Source organism: Lissotriton vulgaris, chromosome 6, assembly GCF_964263255.1.
Source record: "Lissotriton vulgaris chromosome 6, aLisVul1.2, whole genome shotgun sequence".
Classification (NCBI taxonomy): Eukaryota; Metazoa; Chordata; class Amphibia; order Caudata; family Salamandridae; genus Lissotriton; species Lissotriton vulgaris.
This window is the reverse complement of record NC_141694.1, coordinates 1058030217-1058047700: the sequence shown is the minus strand read 5'-3', so window position 1 is coordinate 1058047700 and position 17484 is coordinate 1058030217. Positions and strand designations below refer to the sequence as shown.

Genomic DNA, 17484 nt, shown 5'->3' with positions numbered 1-17484 from the left:
GACCAGTGATATTCTAAATGTCAGAACGATCAGGGCTTATCCCGCTGTCTGTCGGTTTGGTTCGTCCTCTGATGTGTGGTATTGCTCTAGTTTTTAACCCGGCTGGATCGTGTTTGATGCTTTTGAATCTAAGCACTTCTGTAAATTTGTAAATAGTACCAATTTTTTGTTGTGGAACTTACTTTACCAATGCCCACAACCTGACTGTAGCCTAATTTCTTTTTAGGTTCACGCTCTCTTACAATCAGGAGCCCTTGGGCCCATCACCTTTGCTAGACGGAGTCACGTGAATCACCGTGCTTTTGTAGGTAATATGGTGTGGCTTGCATAGCCCCCCCCTTTTTAATATAATAAGTAAGTTTCCCAACACTAAATAGTCTCTCCCTATAGGTGCCCTTCTACACCACCCCGACACCCCACCACCACCTGTCCTGAGGAAGACCCCGCTGTAGGGCAACAACGTCGCCTACACTCCTGGGGTCGAAACGTCGACACACCCTTGTTTGTCCCTACCCATCAACAACGGATCATGTTTGGCCGTGGTAGCTGAGAATGGGATAGGATTATTTTGAGTCCAAAAATACGTGAATGACAATGTATATATGTCCAAGTGGTACCCAATGTTGAATGTATATGAGACCACTTATTATACCTCTTTGCAACTAATCTGATTTCTGCACTAACCTGAACACATTCCCCCTTCTCACCTTTCCTTCCTTCCCATGCCCCCCTTCTCTTGGGCAATTAGTAAATGTCTTTATCTGTGCTGTTGTGAAATAATGGTAATTAATTTCTAAATGAGGATGTATATTAAATAACACCTCTCCAAGTAAATTCCTTTTCTCATGAAGTCCCTTATTGTTTATATTCTATGAACTGTGATTTTGTGCTTTTGATATTGTATCAACTGGGACCCCCTTTTTCAAATGCTAGTCATTTCAGGCATGTCAAACTGCCTACAGGGTGGCTATTCTCATGTGGTAACGTTACCTATACGTATATTCAAGCGAATACCACAGGGGGACCGTTTGCTTTTACTAGATTAGGTCTGATGAAGTTTCCATTAGATCCAGCATCACATGCACGAAATACGAGAGAAGCTGTTCAGCTTAATGAACATTGTGACTCTGAAGTGCATTTGTTATCCAAGTCTGAATATATTAGTTTAGCTGCTTCAATAGTAGGAATTCCAGGCCTAGCCATTTATAATTCTAGAACTGTTAGTGAATTAGCATGTCTTATGTTGAAAAATATGAATCATACATCAATTGCCTTAGCAGAATTATTATTAGAAAGAACGGGGGGCACGAAAAGCAATATTGCAGAACAGAGCCGCTATTGATTATTTAATCTTGAAACATGATCATGGATGTTCAGACTTTGAGGGAATGTGTTGCTTCAATCTTTCAGATCATTCTAAATCAATTCAATCTCACATGGATGGTGGGATTGGTTGTTTGGGTGGTTGCCAGATTTTGGTAAACTTCGCTCTGTTCTAGGTGGGATAGCATTAGCTATATGTATCCTAATATCTTTATGTTGCTTTGTTCAGTGTGTGCCTAATCTCTTGTCTATGCTTCGTACCCAGGCAGTTGATTTTAGACCGATATGTTATAGGAGTCAAGGGATGGACCGTTATAAGTGAGGGAAAGATGTATTGGCCATTGACCCCGTTTTACATAACTGACTCCATTTTGTGTTATTTCTACATGCTTTGAAATGATTATTACATGCTTTTACGTTTTCACAGTATTATACTTGTGCTTTCAGTTCAGCACAAGAGTTATTGCTTCAACATGTATTTAGGAAATGTCGTTTTCCACTCGTAGTTGTATTTTTTAAGTTAGGAGGTATGGTTTTTGATATATGTAAATGATGATAGTCAAAGGTCATGGGGTGTAATGTAGTGAAAGAGTCACTCTTGTAGTTGGGCATCCTATGATGACCTTCGACTACCACCATTTTAACTGACGTTAGCGTTATATTTTACCCTAGCCTTAATGTAAGACGGTCCTGCATATGTCTGCTCCTCTTCTGTCTTGTAATCTTGCTGTCTTTCAGTGGGAGCGGTCACGGAGTAGAACAGTACATTTATATTATGTTTTTCTAACTATTGGCTTTGACATGGCCTCATGTCATCTTGTTTTCTGGCTTTGCCTTGCTGATTGCACGTAGCTGCAAAGTGGGGAGGGCAGGTTTCTGCTCTTCACTTGTTTTTCGCTCTTCACTGACCAGAGTGAACTGGATATTATCTATAGAATGTGCAACTCTGCCTCAAAGTCAAAACACCGGAGCTTGGCGAGCCTCCGTCTTGGCCTTGACGCAGACTGGTACAGCCAGCTCCATTCTTTCTCATGAGAAGGGGGCGAGGTTTTCTAGAAGCTTTGTCTCATGTTGAGTAATGGTATTAAAGCTAGGAGCCTTTGGGGGCCAGGTGGAAGTTCACCACAGAATAGACGTATTGCTGTGGAGGTGACGGAACTTGAGTCCTGATTGAACTCCTTCCTGGGCTGGTGATGGGCTTCCCCCAGCTTGAGTTGGCAAGGATGATGCAAATGTTACGGTGAGATGTTCCTAACCATTTTATATATGTATGTTCTACTCTTTGCTATTTGTATATACTGCATTTTATTCTAATTATTCATTTGAGTCATTGGACACTTGGGAATCTGCATTTACTGATATATTTGGCCTACCGTTTTAAAATGTTGCATTAATAAACTCGTGTGTGTTTTAAATGCACCTGTATTTGTTTTCTTACCTTGCCTTAAGGGGGGTGCTGGGTATTTGCCTCGTCTTTTGGGAGTGTTGCACAAACATATATTATTTAAAGGTGCAGTGGTATATTTGCCTCCAAAGTGGGAGTGCAGGGTTTGGGTGTGGCTTATTGGTGAGAAATCCCATTCATTACAGGTGTTTTTAAGGTTTAGGGCATTGTAAGAGTACTGGGTGGTAAGAGTGTTTTAGGGGTGGGTAAGGGTACTGGGTGGTAAGGGTATTTTCTATAGTATAGGGTGTGTAGGGGTATTGGGTGGTAAGGGTGTTTTTTAGGATTTGGGGCAGGTAAGGGTATTTTTAGGGTGGGTTAAGGCGACTGGGTGGTAATGGTGTTTTTAGGGTTTAGAGGTAGGTAAAGGTATTGGGTGGTAAGGTTGTTTTTAGGGTTTAGGAGTGGGTAAGGGTATTGGGTGATCAGGGGATTTTTAGCGTTTAGGGGTGGGTAAGGGCATTCGGTGGTAAGGTTGTTTTTATGGTTTAGCGGGTGGGTGGGTAAGGGTATTGGGTAGTAGGGGTATTTCTAGGGTTGAGGGTGGGTGGTAAAGGTATCTTTAGGGTTTAGAGGTGGGCAAGGGGTATTGGGTGGTAGGAGTATTTTTGGGGGCGGGTAGGGGTATTGGGTGGGAAGAGTTTTTAGGGGTGGGAAATGGTATTTTTAAGGGTCGATAAGGTAATTCTTTTGGAATATATATAAAGAATTCCAATGCGCACTCAGAGAAGGAAAAGATTTCACCAGTTTATTCCCAAATTATCGCTACGCGTTTCGACACCCGGCGGTGTCTTGATCACACAATACTTTTGCGTGAAACACAAGCGTGCATAAATAAAGTTTCAACATACACAGTGTAAACATAGACAAAGTACAAAATACCAGTACAATGTATCTGTAAATAGAAGCGCCATCTTGGAAGGGAGAACACAAAAGGGGTTTTGACAGCATTTGCGCCGTATAAACTTTTCATTAATGTGTAATATATTTTACTACACATTGCGACGAACATCATGTGTTAGGTGAACATAAAAGTTGATTTAACACACGCCCATGATAACTTGTATAGGCTACTAATTGCTCAAATAAAGAGTTACATTGTGCCCGATTACACCTTGCGGACCGGAATAGATTATACGTCCGAATTTATTGCGGCCGCAGTAGACAGATTAAGATGTCCACAAGCCGTCGCTGCAAGTGTAATGCATGTGTGAAATTCCCAAGACAGTAGTGAGCTACCATATCCTATGGGCAAAAGTATTGAACCCACTTGGTTGGGCACATTTCTATTCAGGCGCATGCATGTGCTCGATTTGTGTAAACAATTATGCTCTCGGACTAGTGCCCGTATACTTGCAAATTACTACAATGTAGTCCTTCCCGTTAGGTGGCTAAAAACAACAGATACCATTGTTTCATGACAAGACTCACAATTACAAAAAAAAGTGAAAGAAAAAGTAATTAAACATATACCTAATGATTAAACACAGGACTGGCTTGAAACAGTCTCACACTGTGGTTTGCTATGTGCTCAAATCAATTCTCATCTTATAACCTTCAGCAGTTAATTCTTATGAAGAAAAGAAGGTATATATACGTATAAGAAAAGGGAAAAATGATGAAATGAATCCTGCATCTCATCCAAATAAGTTTCAGAAAAAGTCTCTTCTTGTTCCTCCTGCATAACATAAACCGAAATAAAAAGAAAAAGTTTAGAAATGAGAAGTAAAAAGTTTAAAAACATTACACAAAATCTTGCATTTTGCAAACTCACACCATTATATTTACATTTACTGTAACCAGATTCGCAGCTCGTTACACTGTGGTGTCACTACCTATTAGATTTCATGAAGGTGAGTGGCTAATTCTTCGTCCAAATTGTGCCCCCCAGGGGATCTAGTCTCAAGCTCCATAATCCATTTGGATTCTCTTTTTCGTAGGGCTAGGAGTCTATTGCCCCCTCTTTTGCTTATGTTCACTTGTTCTAGTGCAAAATATCTGAGCAAGGCATTGTTGGACTGATGGTGAACTTGGAAATGTCGTGCTATGGGATAAGTCACATCGATGTTGGTGATGGCCCGGAGATGTTCTTGTACCCGCTTTTTTGCCATGCATACAGTACTCTCCACATAGTTCAGTTTGCACGGACATTCAAGAACATAAACAACATAAGTGCTGCTGCATGTTAGGAATTGGTTGATGTTGTATTTTCTGCTTGTACCAGGTATTTGCACCTCTGTTTATGTTATGCAGGAGGAACAAGAAGGGACTTTTTCTGAAACTTATTTGTATGAGATGCAGGATTCATTTCATCATTTTTCCCTTTTCATATACATATATATACCTTCTTTTCTTCATAAGAATTAACAGCTGAAGGTTATAAGATGAGAATTGATTTAAGCACATAGCAAACCACAGTGTGAGACTGTTTCAAGCCAGTCCTGTGTTTAATCATTATGTATATGTTTAATTACTTTTTCTTGCACTTTTTTTTGTAATTGTGAGTCTTGTCATGAAACAATGGTATCTGTTGTTTTTAGCCACCTAACGGGAAGGACTACATTGTAGTAATTTGCAAGTATTCGGGCACTAGTCCGAGAGCATAATTGTTTACACAAATCGAGCACATGCATGCGCCTGAATAGAAATGTGCCCAACCAAGTGGGTTCAATACTTTTGGCCATAGGATATGGTAGCTCACTACTGTCTTGGGAAATTTACACATGCATTACACTTACAGCAACGGCTTGTAGACATCTTAATCTGTCTACTGCGGCCGCAATAAATTCGGACGTATAATCTATTCCGGTCCGCAAGGTGTAATCGGGCACAATGTAACTCTTTATTTGAGCAATTAGTCGCCTATACAAGTTATCATGGGCGTGTGTTAAATCAACTTTTATGTTCACCTAACACATGATGTTCGTCCCAATGTCTAGTAAAATATATTACACATTAATGAAAGGTTTATACGGCGTATATGCTGTCAAAACCCCTTTTGTGTTCTCCCTTCCAAGATGGCGCTTCTATTTACAGATACATTGTACGGGTATTTTGTACTTTGTCTATGTTTACACTGTGTATGTTGAAACTTTATTTATGCACGCTTGTGTTTCACGCAAAAGTATCGTGTGATCAAGACACCGCCGGGTGTCGAAACGCTTAGCGATAATTTTGGAATAAACTGGTGAAATCTTTTCCTTCTCTGAGTGCGCATTGGAATTATTTGTGGTTTTGGAGTTGATGTCTACCGGCGTTGGGGCTCTGCCGGTTCTTTGCGCCACCTGACTTTGGGAGTGATTCAGGAAGGACCCTGTTCTGGCTTGATTTGTAATATATATATATATATATATATTTTCACCAAGAAAAGATTAATGTACGCACTCGCTCAATACATGTATTGAGCGAGTGCGGACATTAATCTTTTCTTGGTGAAAATATTCTTGTGGGGATGTTTATCTCTGCTGTCCTGCACCGGCCGTGCAAAGTGTGCACTTGTTAAATGAACAATTTGGTGGATTATATATATATATATATATATATATATATATATATATACACTTACATTTTCGTTGTAAAGGCATAAGTGGTAAAGGCTTATGCGTGGTAAAGGCGTGCATGATTCTGTGATACATCCCATGTATGCGCTAGAGAGCAAACTGCCATCACAATAAGCTGGTCATATCATATTTATGGACAGTGTGGTTGAACAAAGCAACTGTAACCACACAGGAAGTATATTCGTTTTTCTATGCAGCTTATTAGAATATTAACAAATTAACAAAAGGGACAAAACTGAGTGGCAGAATCACCCAATGAGGCACACCTACCTCTTCACTTGGCAGAGATACATACACCCTCTTTGTGAATCTCCTATAAAACAAAACAGAAAATATATATAAGCAACAGTCAGACAAAACCCACAAATTATTGCAAGCGAAAAGAAGTGTGCATTGTGGCTACTCTTTTGTGCGTCCCATGAAAAAGTACTTACATTTACAGATTAGCGTGAAGGCAGCGTAACAGCAAACTAAGTTTGGGAAGCTTCCAGGTAATTCTGATCTTTGAATACCAATTTCTTTTTAGAAGTTTCTGAACATGAGAATGGATATGGTCGGATAAACCACCATTCCTTGTCCTGCAATTACGATTTTGAACCACATTAGAGCAGTATTTTTAAAGTTACTTGATAATTATGTGATGCATATTATCCATTTTAATAAGGTAATTGCATGCCAAGAATGCTTTTAAGAAGTTAATGTGTGCTATATTACAGTTAGCAGACTGAAATCACAGAATAATCCATGCTCTACTGGGTGTCAGATGCGATATAAAAGATCAATAAGTAAATTGGCTGATATGCTAGAGAGTAGATGCCTCATTACTCAGTGATGCCCACTCCTGCTAACTATGCAAGACTTTCTTAGAATCGGACAGGTCTCTTTATCAACAAATAAATGCAATATCTGAATGGGGAGACGTCCCTCTTGTTGCATCTGATTGCTAGTGTTTAATAAAATACTACAATTGTCCACCATAGGAAGAAGACTTGATTGTTCAGTGCAAGACTCTGCACCACATTATAAAATTGAGGGCAAGGAGTAATAATTATTAGGTGTGCACTGCAAAGAAAGTGGATGGTTTCCTTTAGGACACAATATACAGCCCATACTGATCAGATTTAAGCAATGAAATCTGACTGTGTAGACAAACCTTCACCCACACAATAAGTATGTAAAGAGAATATAGCAGCTCTTATGAGCCCATATTTCTGAGCCGAGTGGTGCAGTTCAGAATAAACAAGTTACTTTACTGGTATACTGTGGTTCTCTAGTATTGATATATGTTATAGATGAATATGCTTGAAGCTTCTCCGTCGTCATGGTGGGAGTCCCAAGGTAACAGTAATATAAGCAGTATTAAATACATTAGCATTAATAATGACACGAAAAACAATAGACAACTCACATTGTTTTAATGGATCCAAACTTCAACTGGTCAGAGCAGAGACCCTGAAGCACTAATCCCCTGCAGAGCCACCATACCTCAGATTTCTAGCAAGAGTGTAAATAAATGAAAAGATGGTGAGCCTTAACAGGGAAGAGGGAGGGTCACATATGAAGCTTTGAAAGTTATAATGGTACAGTTATTGTACCAGCAACCCACAGTGCGGGCCCCCACAGGCAAGCTCATGTCAGATGTAATCAGTGTCAGACGCGGAATTAGGCAAGAATGCCCTTTGTCCCCATTAGTCTTTTCCCTTGCTATAGAGCCCCTGGCGGCCCTATTACGAGACAGTGGTGCAGACTGGGGCATCCCCCGGTAGATGGTCTCCATGCGGTGTCCCTATACGCGGATGATCTGTTGCTGTACATGAAAGATTTGCATGACATACCGCCGACCATATCTGACATATTCCGTCGGTTTGAGGGAGTCTCAGGGCTCAAGGTGAACTGGGCCAAATCGGGTGCTTATTCTTTTGGCGAGGGTGTGGGCGCAACTGACATAACCATCAATGTGCGGCGCTTGCCTGGTACCCGACAACGTTTCGATATCTGGGCATATACATTTACAGATCCCCTGCGGATATAATGGAAGGCAACCTAGTACGCGCCATCTCCTCCATACGGGTGCAGATACAATTTTGGAAGACTCTGCCCCTGAATGTGATGAGTCGTGTCACCCTAACAAAAATGATAGTATTACCCAGGCTATTGTACTATTTTGCGAATTTGCCAGTATAGGTCTCGGCACAGCTATTTCGGGAACTGGAGGGATTACTCAGGGGTCTAATATGGAATGCGGGACGGCCCAGAATAGCATTACGCGCCACCGGAACGTGGGGGCTTGGCAGTACCTCATCTAGAATTGTATTACCTAGCTGCGCAGCTGCAGTGGGTTGCACGGTGGCTCAGCGGCAAAAACCTAGCGGATACCGCCACTGCGACGCGTATATGGACACAGACACAAATCTACAGCTTACTCCATCCACTGGCAAAACTTCCCCGCCCGACACAGTTACACATGGAATTGGCTTATAGATGCTACCGTAGAAGCCTCCAACTCACGAAACATACTATTCCTTACGCTCCGATACTGCCACTGGTTGGCACGCCCCGGGGCAGGGATTTTGTAACGGACATAGCGTTGCTGCCCTGGATTGAGGTGGGAGTGGAGACACTGGGAGATTTATATATGGATGGTGCCTTGATGTCTTTCAAAACACTGACAATAGATACAGACTTGCCAGTGGGCCAGTTTCTCATATACGCAGCCATCATACGGACGTTGAAGCTACACTGGGGGGATCTGGCAACTGAGCCACAAACGCACCAGTTGTTGCAATATCTACATGTGATGGGAGAGGGGTCACATGTGATCCACTGGCTAGTGCAGGCCCTACTTACACAGGTGGTAAAGCCACTGCAGAGTCTCCGGGCGAGATGGACTGAAGATAGGGGTCAGCTCTGGGCAGATAAAGATTGAGAACGTGTCCTGGCCAGTGCCACGCATATACCACGTACCTCCTGTTTCAAACTCATACAAACATACATATTGCACAGAGCGTATCTCTCGCTAGACAAGATTATTAAGTATTTTAATGTTGCCACTTCAGCTTGCCCGAGATGTAATTTACTAGACGCTGACCTACTGCACATGTTATGGTCCTGCCCTCAGCTTCACTCTTATTGGCGCACAATTACGGAAACTCTTACCAATAGCATTAATACCGAAGTGCCACACACATGGGAAGTCTGCATCTTGGGGTTTTACAAACGCACAAAAGCTAATAAAGTCAGCTCTAGATTCTGTGATTTAGGTTTAATCACTGCAAAACGATTAATAACCAGGAGATGGAAACACAAAGAACCTCCAGAGGTACTCCACTGGTTATAATCTCTAGAAAACTGAGAGCACTATTCTTCACAGGGAATAAACAGCTGGCCTACGTAAGTTTCCCATTGCACGGGGCTGGGACGATAGCCTGAAACTTCTAGCACAGGTCAGTGCGACACAGTGGGCACCCTCAGTGCAAAGTGTGGGAGATGATGACTGAAACGTTGCTTGGGCGATGCAGATGGGCCGTTTACACAAGATGCCTAAGGACGTGGCTGTCGGGCAGTGCAGCGACCCCACTTTCCTTCAGGATGTTACAAGTACACAACCCTGGACGCATGATACCTTGATCTCTACACAAACAAATGTTACTTAGGAACAGCAACCCAATTCTGCAAACATGCGCGTGGCCCTTGGCACTGCCTCCCTCGAAAGACACATAATACGCTAGCTACATACATCTGACTATGTACTTGATATCTCTTTTTCTTTTCTATTCATTTTAAGTTTATTAGTTCTGTTGTAAAAATTGGGTAAATGTGGATATCTTACAATTAATGGCATTGATTACTTCCAATCATCCAGGCATTACTGTTCATTGTTATTCAACAATTGTTTTATACACGAACTGCGTGTAATGGTGCAACTAGACATGGTCGCTTTTGATTAACCATTGCAGGAAGAAGATATGTATGTCGGACAACTCCTGCCTCTCAACTGGAGGTGACAGCATACATGGGTATTATATACCAGCACTACACTGCTAATGCACGCGGCCTTCTGAGTAAAAGAGACCAACTATGCTGTGTCCATCGAGTGGTAATATCTAATACGCTATATGTAATGATGCAGCAATATTAATCTTGTATGTAAGTGCACTGTAAACCTATGTTTGATTTGTCTGTACCGAGAAAATATTATAAAAAATGCAATAAAGATATTCAACAACAAAAAATGAAGCTTTGAAAGTTATCAATACTGTAGAACCACATTGTACCAGTAAGTAACTTATTTTTCCTCCAGTATTGTAACTTTAATGGATTCACATGCTTGAATTAGACTTATAAGCAGTGCCAAATAAATAGTGGAAGTGGATAAGGCAAACCATCCCACTATGATAAAATAATACAAGATTAAAAACCATTAGCATGAATTTAACACAAAGACCTGGAAAATATTGCTTGACAAAGCTGCAATAAAGTTAAAAGACAAACATCAAACAATAATGCATATAAACAAACAAAAGTGATACAATAGGTGCCGTAACGCAGCTTGTCCAACTGCTATATCCGCCTTTCTCAGGGAATCCAGGCAGCAGTGCTTTGTGACGGTATGGCCATTAATCCATGTTACTGCCCTACAGATGTCTGGCAATGATACACCTGCAAACAGGGCTGAAGAAGCCACCACCTTTCGCATAGAGTGAGCCTTCACTTTTGCAGACAATGGTAGTCCTGCATTCTCATGACAAAAGGTGATGGTTGCAGACTCCCAACGAGCAATACTTGCCCATGACGGAGCTTGTCCTTTTCTAGGTGGAGCAAAAGAAATCAGGAGTTGATCAAATTTCCTAACAGTCTTTGTTCTATCGCAAAATAATTTGAGACGTCGGAAGTCTTGAAAATGCAGGGCTCTTTCCGCTGCTCAAGATTGCTTACTGAGGAACATTGGCAATATGATGGGTTCATTGATGTGAAAAGATGTAGGCACTTTCAGGATGAACTTCGGGTTAGTTTGTAAAATGACCATATCATCCCAAAACTGTAGACATGGCTCGTGAATCGTCAAGGCTTATTCTCCCTGACTTTCACTTATTCTCCCTGGGAGGTGAGCACCAAAAGAAAAGCTACTTTCCACGAAATACATTTCAAGTCAGCCTTATGAATTGGTCCAAAAGGAGCTCTCATGAGCTGAGATAAGACTGTGTTGAGCTGCCATAAAATAGGCCCTTCATGAACTCCTTAACCAGTCTGTTGGACCATAATGAAAGTTTTCCGGTATGCCTCCTGAATCTGGATAAAGGTGCCAGATAGATTATAATAGATGAGGGAGTCAGTCCTGATTTCACTAGCTGCAGCAGATAAGGGAGTATCTGCTCTGGAGTGGAGAAGAGATGAGGCAGATAGTCACACCAGGAGCAAAACCTCTTCCAATTAGCGGAGTGGCATTTAGTTGTGGATTCAGCAAGATGGTGCCGGAGAATCAATCTGCAATCCCCAGTCAGATTTAGTGTCCTGAACTCATTGTCGTGAGGAGCCAGGCTGTGGATGGACAACTTGCCCCTGGTTCATCAAAGAAGATCCTCCGATGGCTGGAATAGAAAATGTGAGTACTCAGACAGGTGAAGAAGCTTGGTGAACCAAAACTGCCTTGGCCTCGTTGGGGCTTTCAGAATGAGACTGCAAGGTTCCTGCTTCATCATGGCCGACCTTGAGAATGAGTGGGAATGGAGGGAAAGCATATGCAAACATCCCCCTCCATGCTAGGTGGAATGCATTTCCCCAAGAACCCGGTTGAGGGTACTTGCTGGTGTACAAGTTGCATTTCTTGCAGTGAAGAGTAGCGAAAAGAACCAATTTTGAAAACCCCCAATGCTAAAAAACCTGCAATAACTGCCACTTATGAAGTTCCCACTCGTGGCACTGTTTGTCTGTCCTGCTTAAGGAGTATGCCCATTCGTTCTGTATACCTGGGACATGTTCTATCCTCAAGATGATGTTGGTCAGTAAACATTCCCAGATCTGTTGCACTTGAGCAGACAAAACATGTGATTGTGTTCCTCCTTGTTTGGTGAGATAAAACATGGTTGTAGTGTTGTCTGTTCTCATCAAGACTGAAGAGTTGCGGAGCCTTGGAAGAAAGACCTGAAGACCTAGGAAAACTATCTTCAAATCCATAAAGGGATATGTGTGACAAAGCCTTCTGAGTGGTCCATTTTACATAAATCTTTGTTTTTTTCTTCTTTTTTTTTTTCTTCAGGGCATCTTCAACCCCACCCCTGCGTCCCCCCAGGCCTCTAGAAATCAATCACATTCATTCATTTTAACGGTCCTCAACCTACCTAACCTTCTTCTGCCCCCCCCCCCCCCCCCCTTCCCTCTCCCTGGATTCCTCTCATTCCTTCTGGGTCCTAGCTATTCGTACTCTCTCTGGCGCCCTCTTCTCCAAACCTATCAGACTACACATATCATGGAACTCACAGGCACGCACCCATACAACTTCATCTATCCCCCTGGCCTCTCACAAAAAATCGGCCAAACGGTTCAAACACAATTTTATCAAATCACATCCTGAAACCCTCTTCGCTGATCCCTACTTCTCCCCACGCAACAGGCACACAACCATGGACATCACCTTTCACACGAAACGGAGAGCCCAATGGAGGAAAGTACTCCTAGCCACATTTACTGTCTCTTCCTCGAGAAAATCAGAACATGGTCTAGCTATTTCTATTACCCCTTCCCAACTCTTCCAAGCAACAGCAACCATTACTATCTACAACAATGGTACCATCCTCATACAAGCCTCGGACCGCAGCTTAAATCCCCTAGATAACATCTTCCCCGTTATTAAAAAACAAGTGGATAATCCCCAAGCTGCCTCCCAATCCACCCCCACTTCCATCACCAGAGTTGCTTCCACTCCTACTCCAATCGCTTCCTCTTCCCTGATTACCCTGACGACCACTCCCACCGATACACCGGGTGGCATTTCACCAAAACGTCGCACGCATCTTCCACCTAGCATGACCGCAAATACACCCGCAACCCCCACAGCTACTGAAACCACTCTGGGCACGACCATATCTCCTGACCCCTCCTACACAACCACTGCCCCCGTCATCTCTCCCCATACACCTAGCAAGGACCCCACCCAGGCCAGCCAGTCCCCCTCAACTCAGTCGCCTGCTCTTTACGGGTCACCCCTTGACCTTTCAAATAACTGTCCACCCTTTGAAATTGCACCGCCTCCAACCACACTACACACACCTGCACACCACCATCCCTCTACTCAGCCACCCACATTAACAACCAGCCCACACACACACTCAAATGCGCTTACTAACCCTCTCACCCCTGCACCTGTCCATACACCCTTCCAGCCCACACTTCAGACACACAGACCCATGTCACCGCCTCCCATCCCAATCATTACCACATTTGATACCAGATTAGATGAGATCATGTCCACACTTCACTCAATCAAAGAGGATCTCCACGTTTTTAAAGCGATGCTATCGAGACAGCCAGGGCTCTCTAGATCCTACAGAACATGTATACCTAGCAAGCCCCCAGCCCACCTACCTAACACCCCCAAACGTAATGTTCCCTTCTGGAAATCAATACCCTACCGTAATCTATCCTCCCGCCCAATGTGTTCCACCAACCCATTTTCGGAGAACGATCTTCGCTCTTTTCTACTCTCCTACGAACCCACCATTGCGAGTCCCGTCGCTCCCAGACAAATCCCCCATCCCCTCTATCCTCTCCGACCCCAATAGGCCCTCCACCCATAACAATTGAGGAATAAACGATAACAATCTTAGTAAAGTCCCAAACACGCAGAACTACACCACTTCCCCCGCCACTCCTCGGCTTAAATGCACACTCCTGAACTGCAGATCGGCCTCTAAGCATGCAACGGACATAGCAGACCTCATTATCTCTACTGACCTGGATCTGATCATTCTTACTGAAACATGGCTTAGAGAATCCTCCTCGCCTCCCATGTACATCCTAGTACCACCTAACTATGACATCATCAGGCTGGACAGGAGAGGCAAGACAGGATGAGGAATTGCATGCATCCACCAGAGGAACATCACCGTAAATAGAGCCATATCCCCCGCACTCCCCTTTTGCTAATACATATGCCTGGACATCAACAGTAATGGCAAACCCGTCCGTACGTTACACACCACCTATCACCCACCTGGTGACAACCTCATCTTCTCAGAACACCTCATGGACATGGTCTCTACATACACCAGACGACAGAACACCCACATTTTCCTGGGTGATTTCAACCTCCACTGGAAGGACCTCAACGATTCTGTGGTCAACAGTCCCAAAAACTTCCTCAACGCCCTAGACCTCAACAAAATTTGCAAAAGCCCTACACACAATAAAGGCGCAACTCTGGACCTAATAATCTCCAAGCGCGATTCCACGCACCTGGAGTCGATCCTCCCCTGCGATTGGTCAGACCATCACATTATCACCTTCTTTATCAATGAAACAGTTAAACTCAACTTGGCTCAATCCACAAAACCCAAAGTTTGGAAAAGAGACTGGAAAAAAATCAACCCAAACACGTTACCCATTTCCAGCCACAATCTACTCTTGCCCCCTGCTGGGCCTTCAACGTACATGATCTCACCAACCATTATCTCAACTCTAAGATTTCCATAATTAACAAATTTGCTCCCCTTCAACTAAAGAGTTTCCACAAAAGACTCTAAACCCTGGTTCAATGGTCCACTTAACGATGATAGACATTCTCTCAGAACTGCTGAACGCAACTGGAGATCGGTCCCATCCGCCAAGCTCCTCATGATTCTAAAAGGAAAGAGAAATGCTTACTACCAAAAGATAAGGCACACTAAAGCAGACTTCTTCAGTCACCAACTTGACCAAGCAAGAAATCGACCAAAAAAACTCTTCGAATTAATCAAAACCCAATCTAGGACGCACCTCAACGCCCACAAGACCTAACTCTTCCACAACCCTCATGTGAAGAATTCTCTACCTTCTTCAATCTTAAGACTGAGAACATCAAGAAAGATATCCTCAATGATCTAATCTCTCACTCTTGTCCACACACAAAAACCTCCCCTCTACCCACAAATGCAACACTACAAACACCTTCAAAGTATGTTTTAAAAAACGACGCAGTATGGTAATCCTTTAACACCTATTCTGAAGATGCTATAGGCAAGTTTCTCAATGCCCTTAAGCCTGCCAATCACCTCACCGACCCTCTCCCCGCAAATGCGGTTAAAGAACTTACCCCATTGCTTCTCCCACTCTGGACCAAAATCATCAACAGTTCACTCCTACAAGGTTGCATCCCTGACTACCTTAAGGTGGGGCAGGTCTCTCCCATCCTTAAGAAACCCACAGCTGACCCTACGGACCTAAACAACTACCAACCTATCTCCAATATTCCCACGCTGGCCAAACTTCTGGAAAAATGTGTTCAACAGCAATTAACAAAACATAGTGACCGCTTCCACCTTCTCAACAAATCCGGCTTCCGAGCAGATCACAGCACGGAATCAGCCATGACACCCATCATAGATAATGACTTTCAAATACTGGATCAAAACCGATCATGCCTTCTTATCCTACTAGACCTCTCATCAGCCTTCGATAAAGTCAAACACAAGAACTTGACAGATCTGTTGAACCGTAGAATGTGCCTATCTGGATCAGTGCTTAATTGGTTTACCTCTTTTCTGCAAAACCGGACCCAAAAATTCAAGGTCAACATCACCCTCACTAAACCCGTTCCAGTTAAGCTAGGAGTACCACAAGGATCCTTGCTTTCATCAACACTTTTTAACTTATTCATGGAACCACTCACCGATGTGCTACAAGCGTCCAAAGTGCAATTCCACATGTACGCTGATGATACCCAACTCTACCGTAAGATCATTACTCTTGAAGACATCGATTTGCATAACACTACCCTTAAGTCCACCCAAACATGGTTGGCAGAGAATCACCTCAAATGAATGCCTCAAAAACAGAATTCCTCCTCATTGCCCCACCTGCCAATGTCCCCATTGTGCATGATTGGATAAAACACCTCACTGCATTCAACGTTCAACCAACTATTGTGGACTCAGCGAAATCATTGGGTATAATACTTGACTGCAACCTCAATATGCAGAAACACATTAGTAACGCAACGAAAGGAGCAAACTTTCAGATTAACACACTGAGGAAAATGAAACCCTTCCTACCGGCCAATGATTTCAGAATGGCGGTTCAAGCTCTAGTTCTACCTCGGCTGGACTACGGAAGTGTCTCGCTATGCGGTCTCCCCACAGCTACTACGGCTCCCCTAAGAGCCTCTACTCATGCGGCAGCGAGACTCATCACTGGCTCAAAAAGAAGGGCCCACATCTCCCCTGACCTTAAATCTCTAAACTGGCTGCCAGAATTCACCTGAAAATAGCGTGCATAAGGCCATACACCACAATGCACCCAGCTATCTCACACAGAAACTTACAATATCCGGTGGGATAAGATCCACAAGAAGTGCAGAAAACCTCCTATTGAAGCCACAAAGATTCAACAAGAAAAAAACATATAAGCGTTCCTTCTCTGGAATGGCGCCCAGGATATGGAATGCCCTTCCTCCGGAAAAAAGGCTGAACCCCTCCACTGCAGCTTTCAAACGGGAAGTAAAAGGCATTCTTATGGCAAAATTCTCTTAAACACAGACCTATGATTCTGCAAGAACATACGTACATGGTATCAAACTAGTCTACCTAATCAATCTATTCGTCGTTACCATGTCTCCTCAGCTTGCTCTTGTCTGGTCACTTCCTATTGCCTTGCTCTATGTTTCCCCGATGGTTTTATGTACTCTTCATTGACCTATCCTGTATGTATGTTATTATTATCCCCATATACTGTAAAGCGCTCTGATACCCGCAAGGGTCTTGTCCGCGCTCTATAAAACTCTAAAAATAAATTAAATAAATAAATAAAGTCAAGCAAGTGAGATCCCCAGCCTACTAGGGAAGTGTCCGTCGTCTTCACCCTATGAAGCTGTAAGGGAACGAATGAGAGGCCCTGAGAGATACTGTCTGTGTTCATCCACAAAAACATCGCCTATTTAATCTTTAATGTAATCGACATTGTGACATC

General features: G+C 43.0%; 1 protein-coding gene across 4 annotated transcripts in view; it reads right to left on the bottom strand.

Annotated features, from left to right (window-relative positions):
- Positions 1-17484, bottom strand: part of SPAST (spastin) — a 660914-nt gene that overhangs the window by 128681 nt on the left and 514749 nt on the right. For all 4 annotated transcript variants that reach the window (XM_086927121.1, XM_086927120.1, XM_086927118.1 and 1 more), the window contains one exon: positions 6598-6640. In XM_086927121.1, the coding sequence (XP_086783247.1) occupies positions 6598-6640 (43 nt within the window). The remainder of the gene's footprint in view (positions 1-6597; positions 6641-17484) is intronic.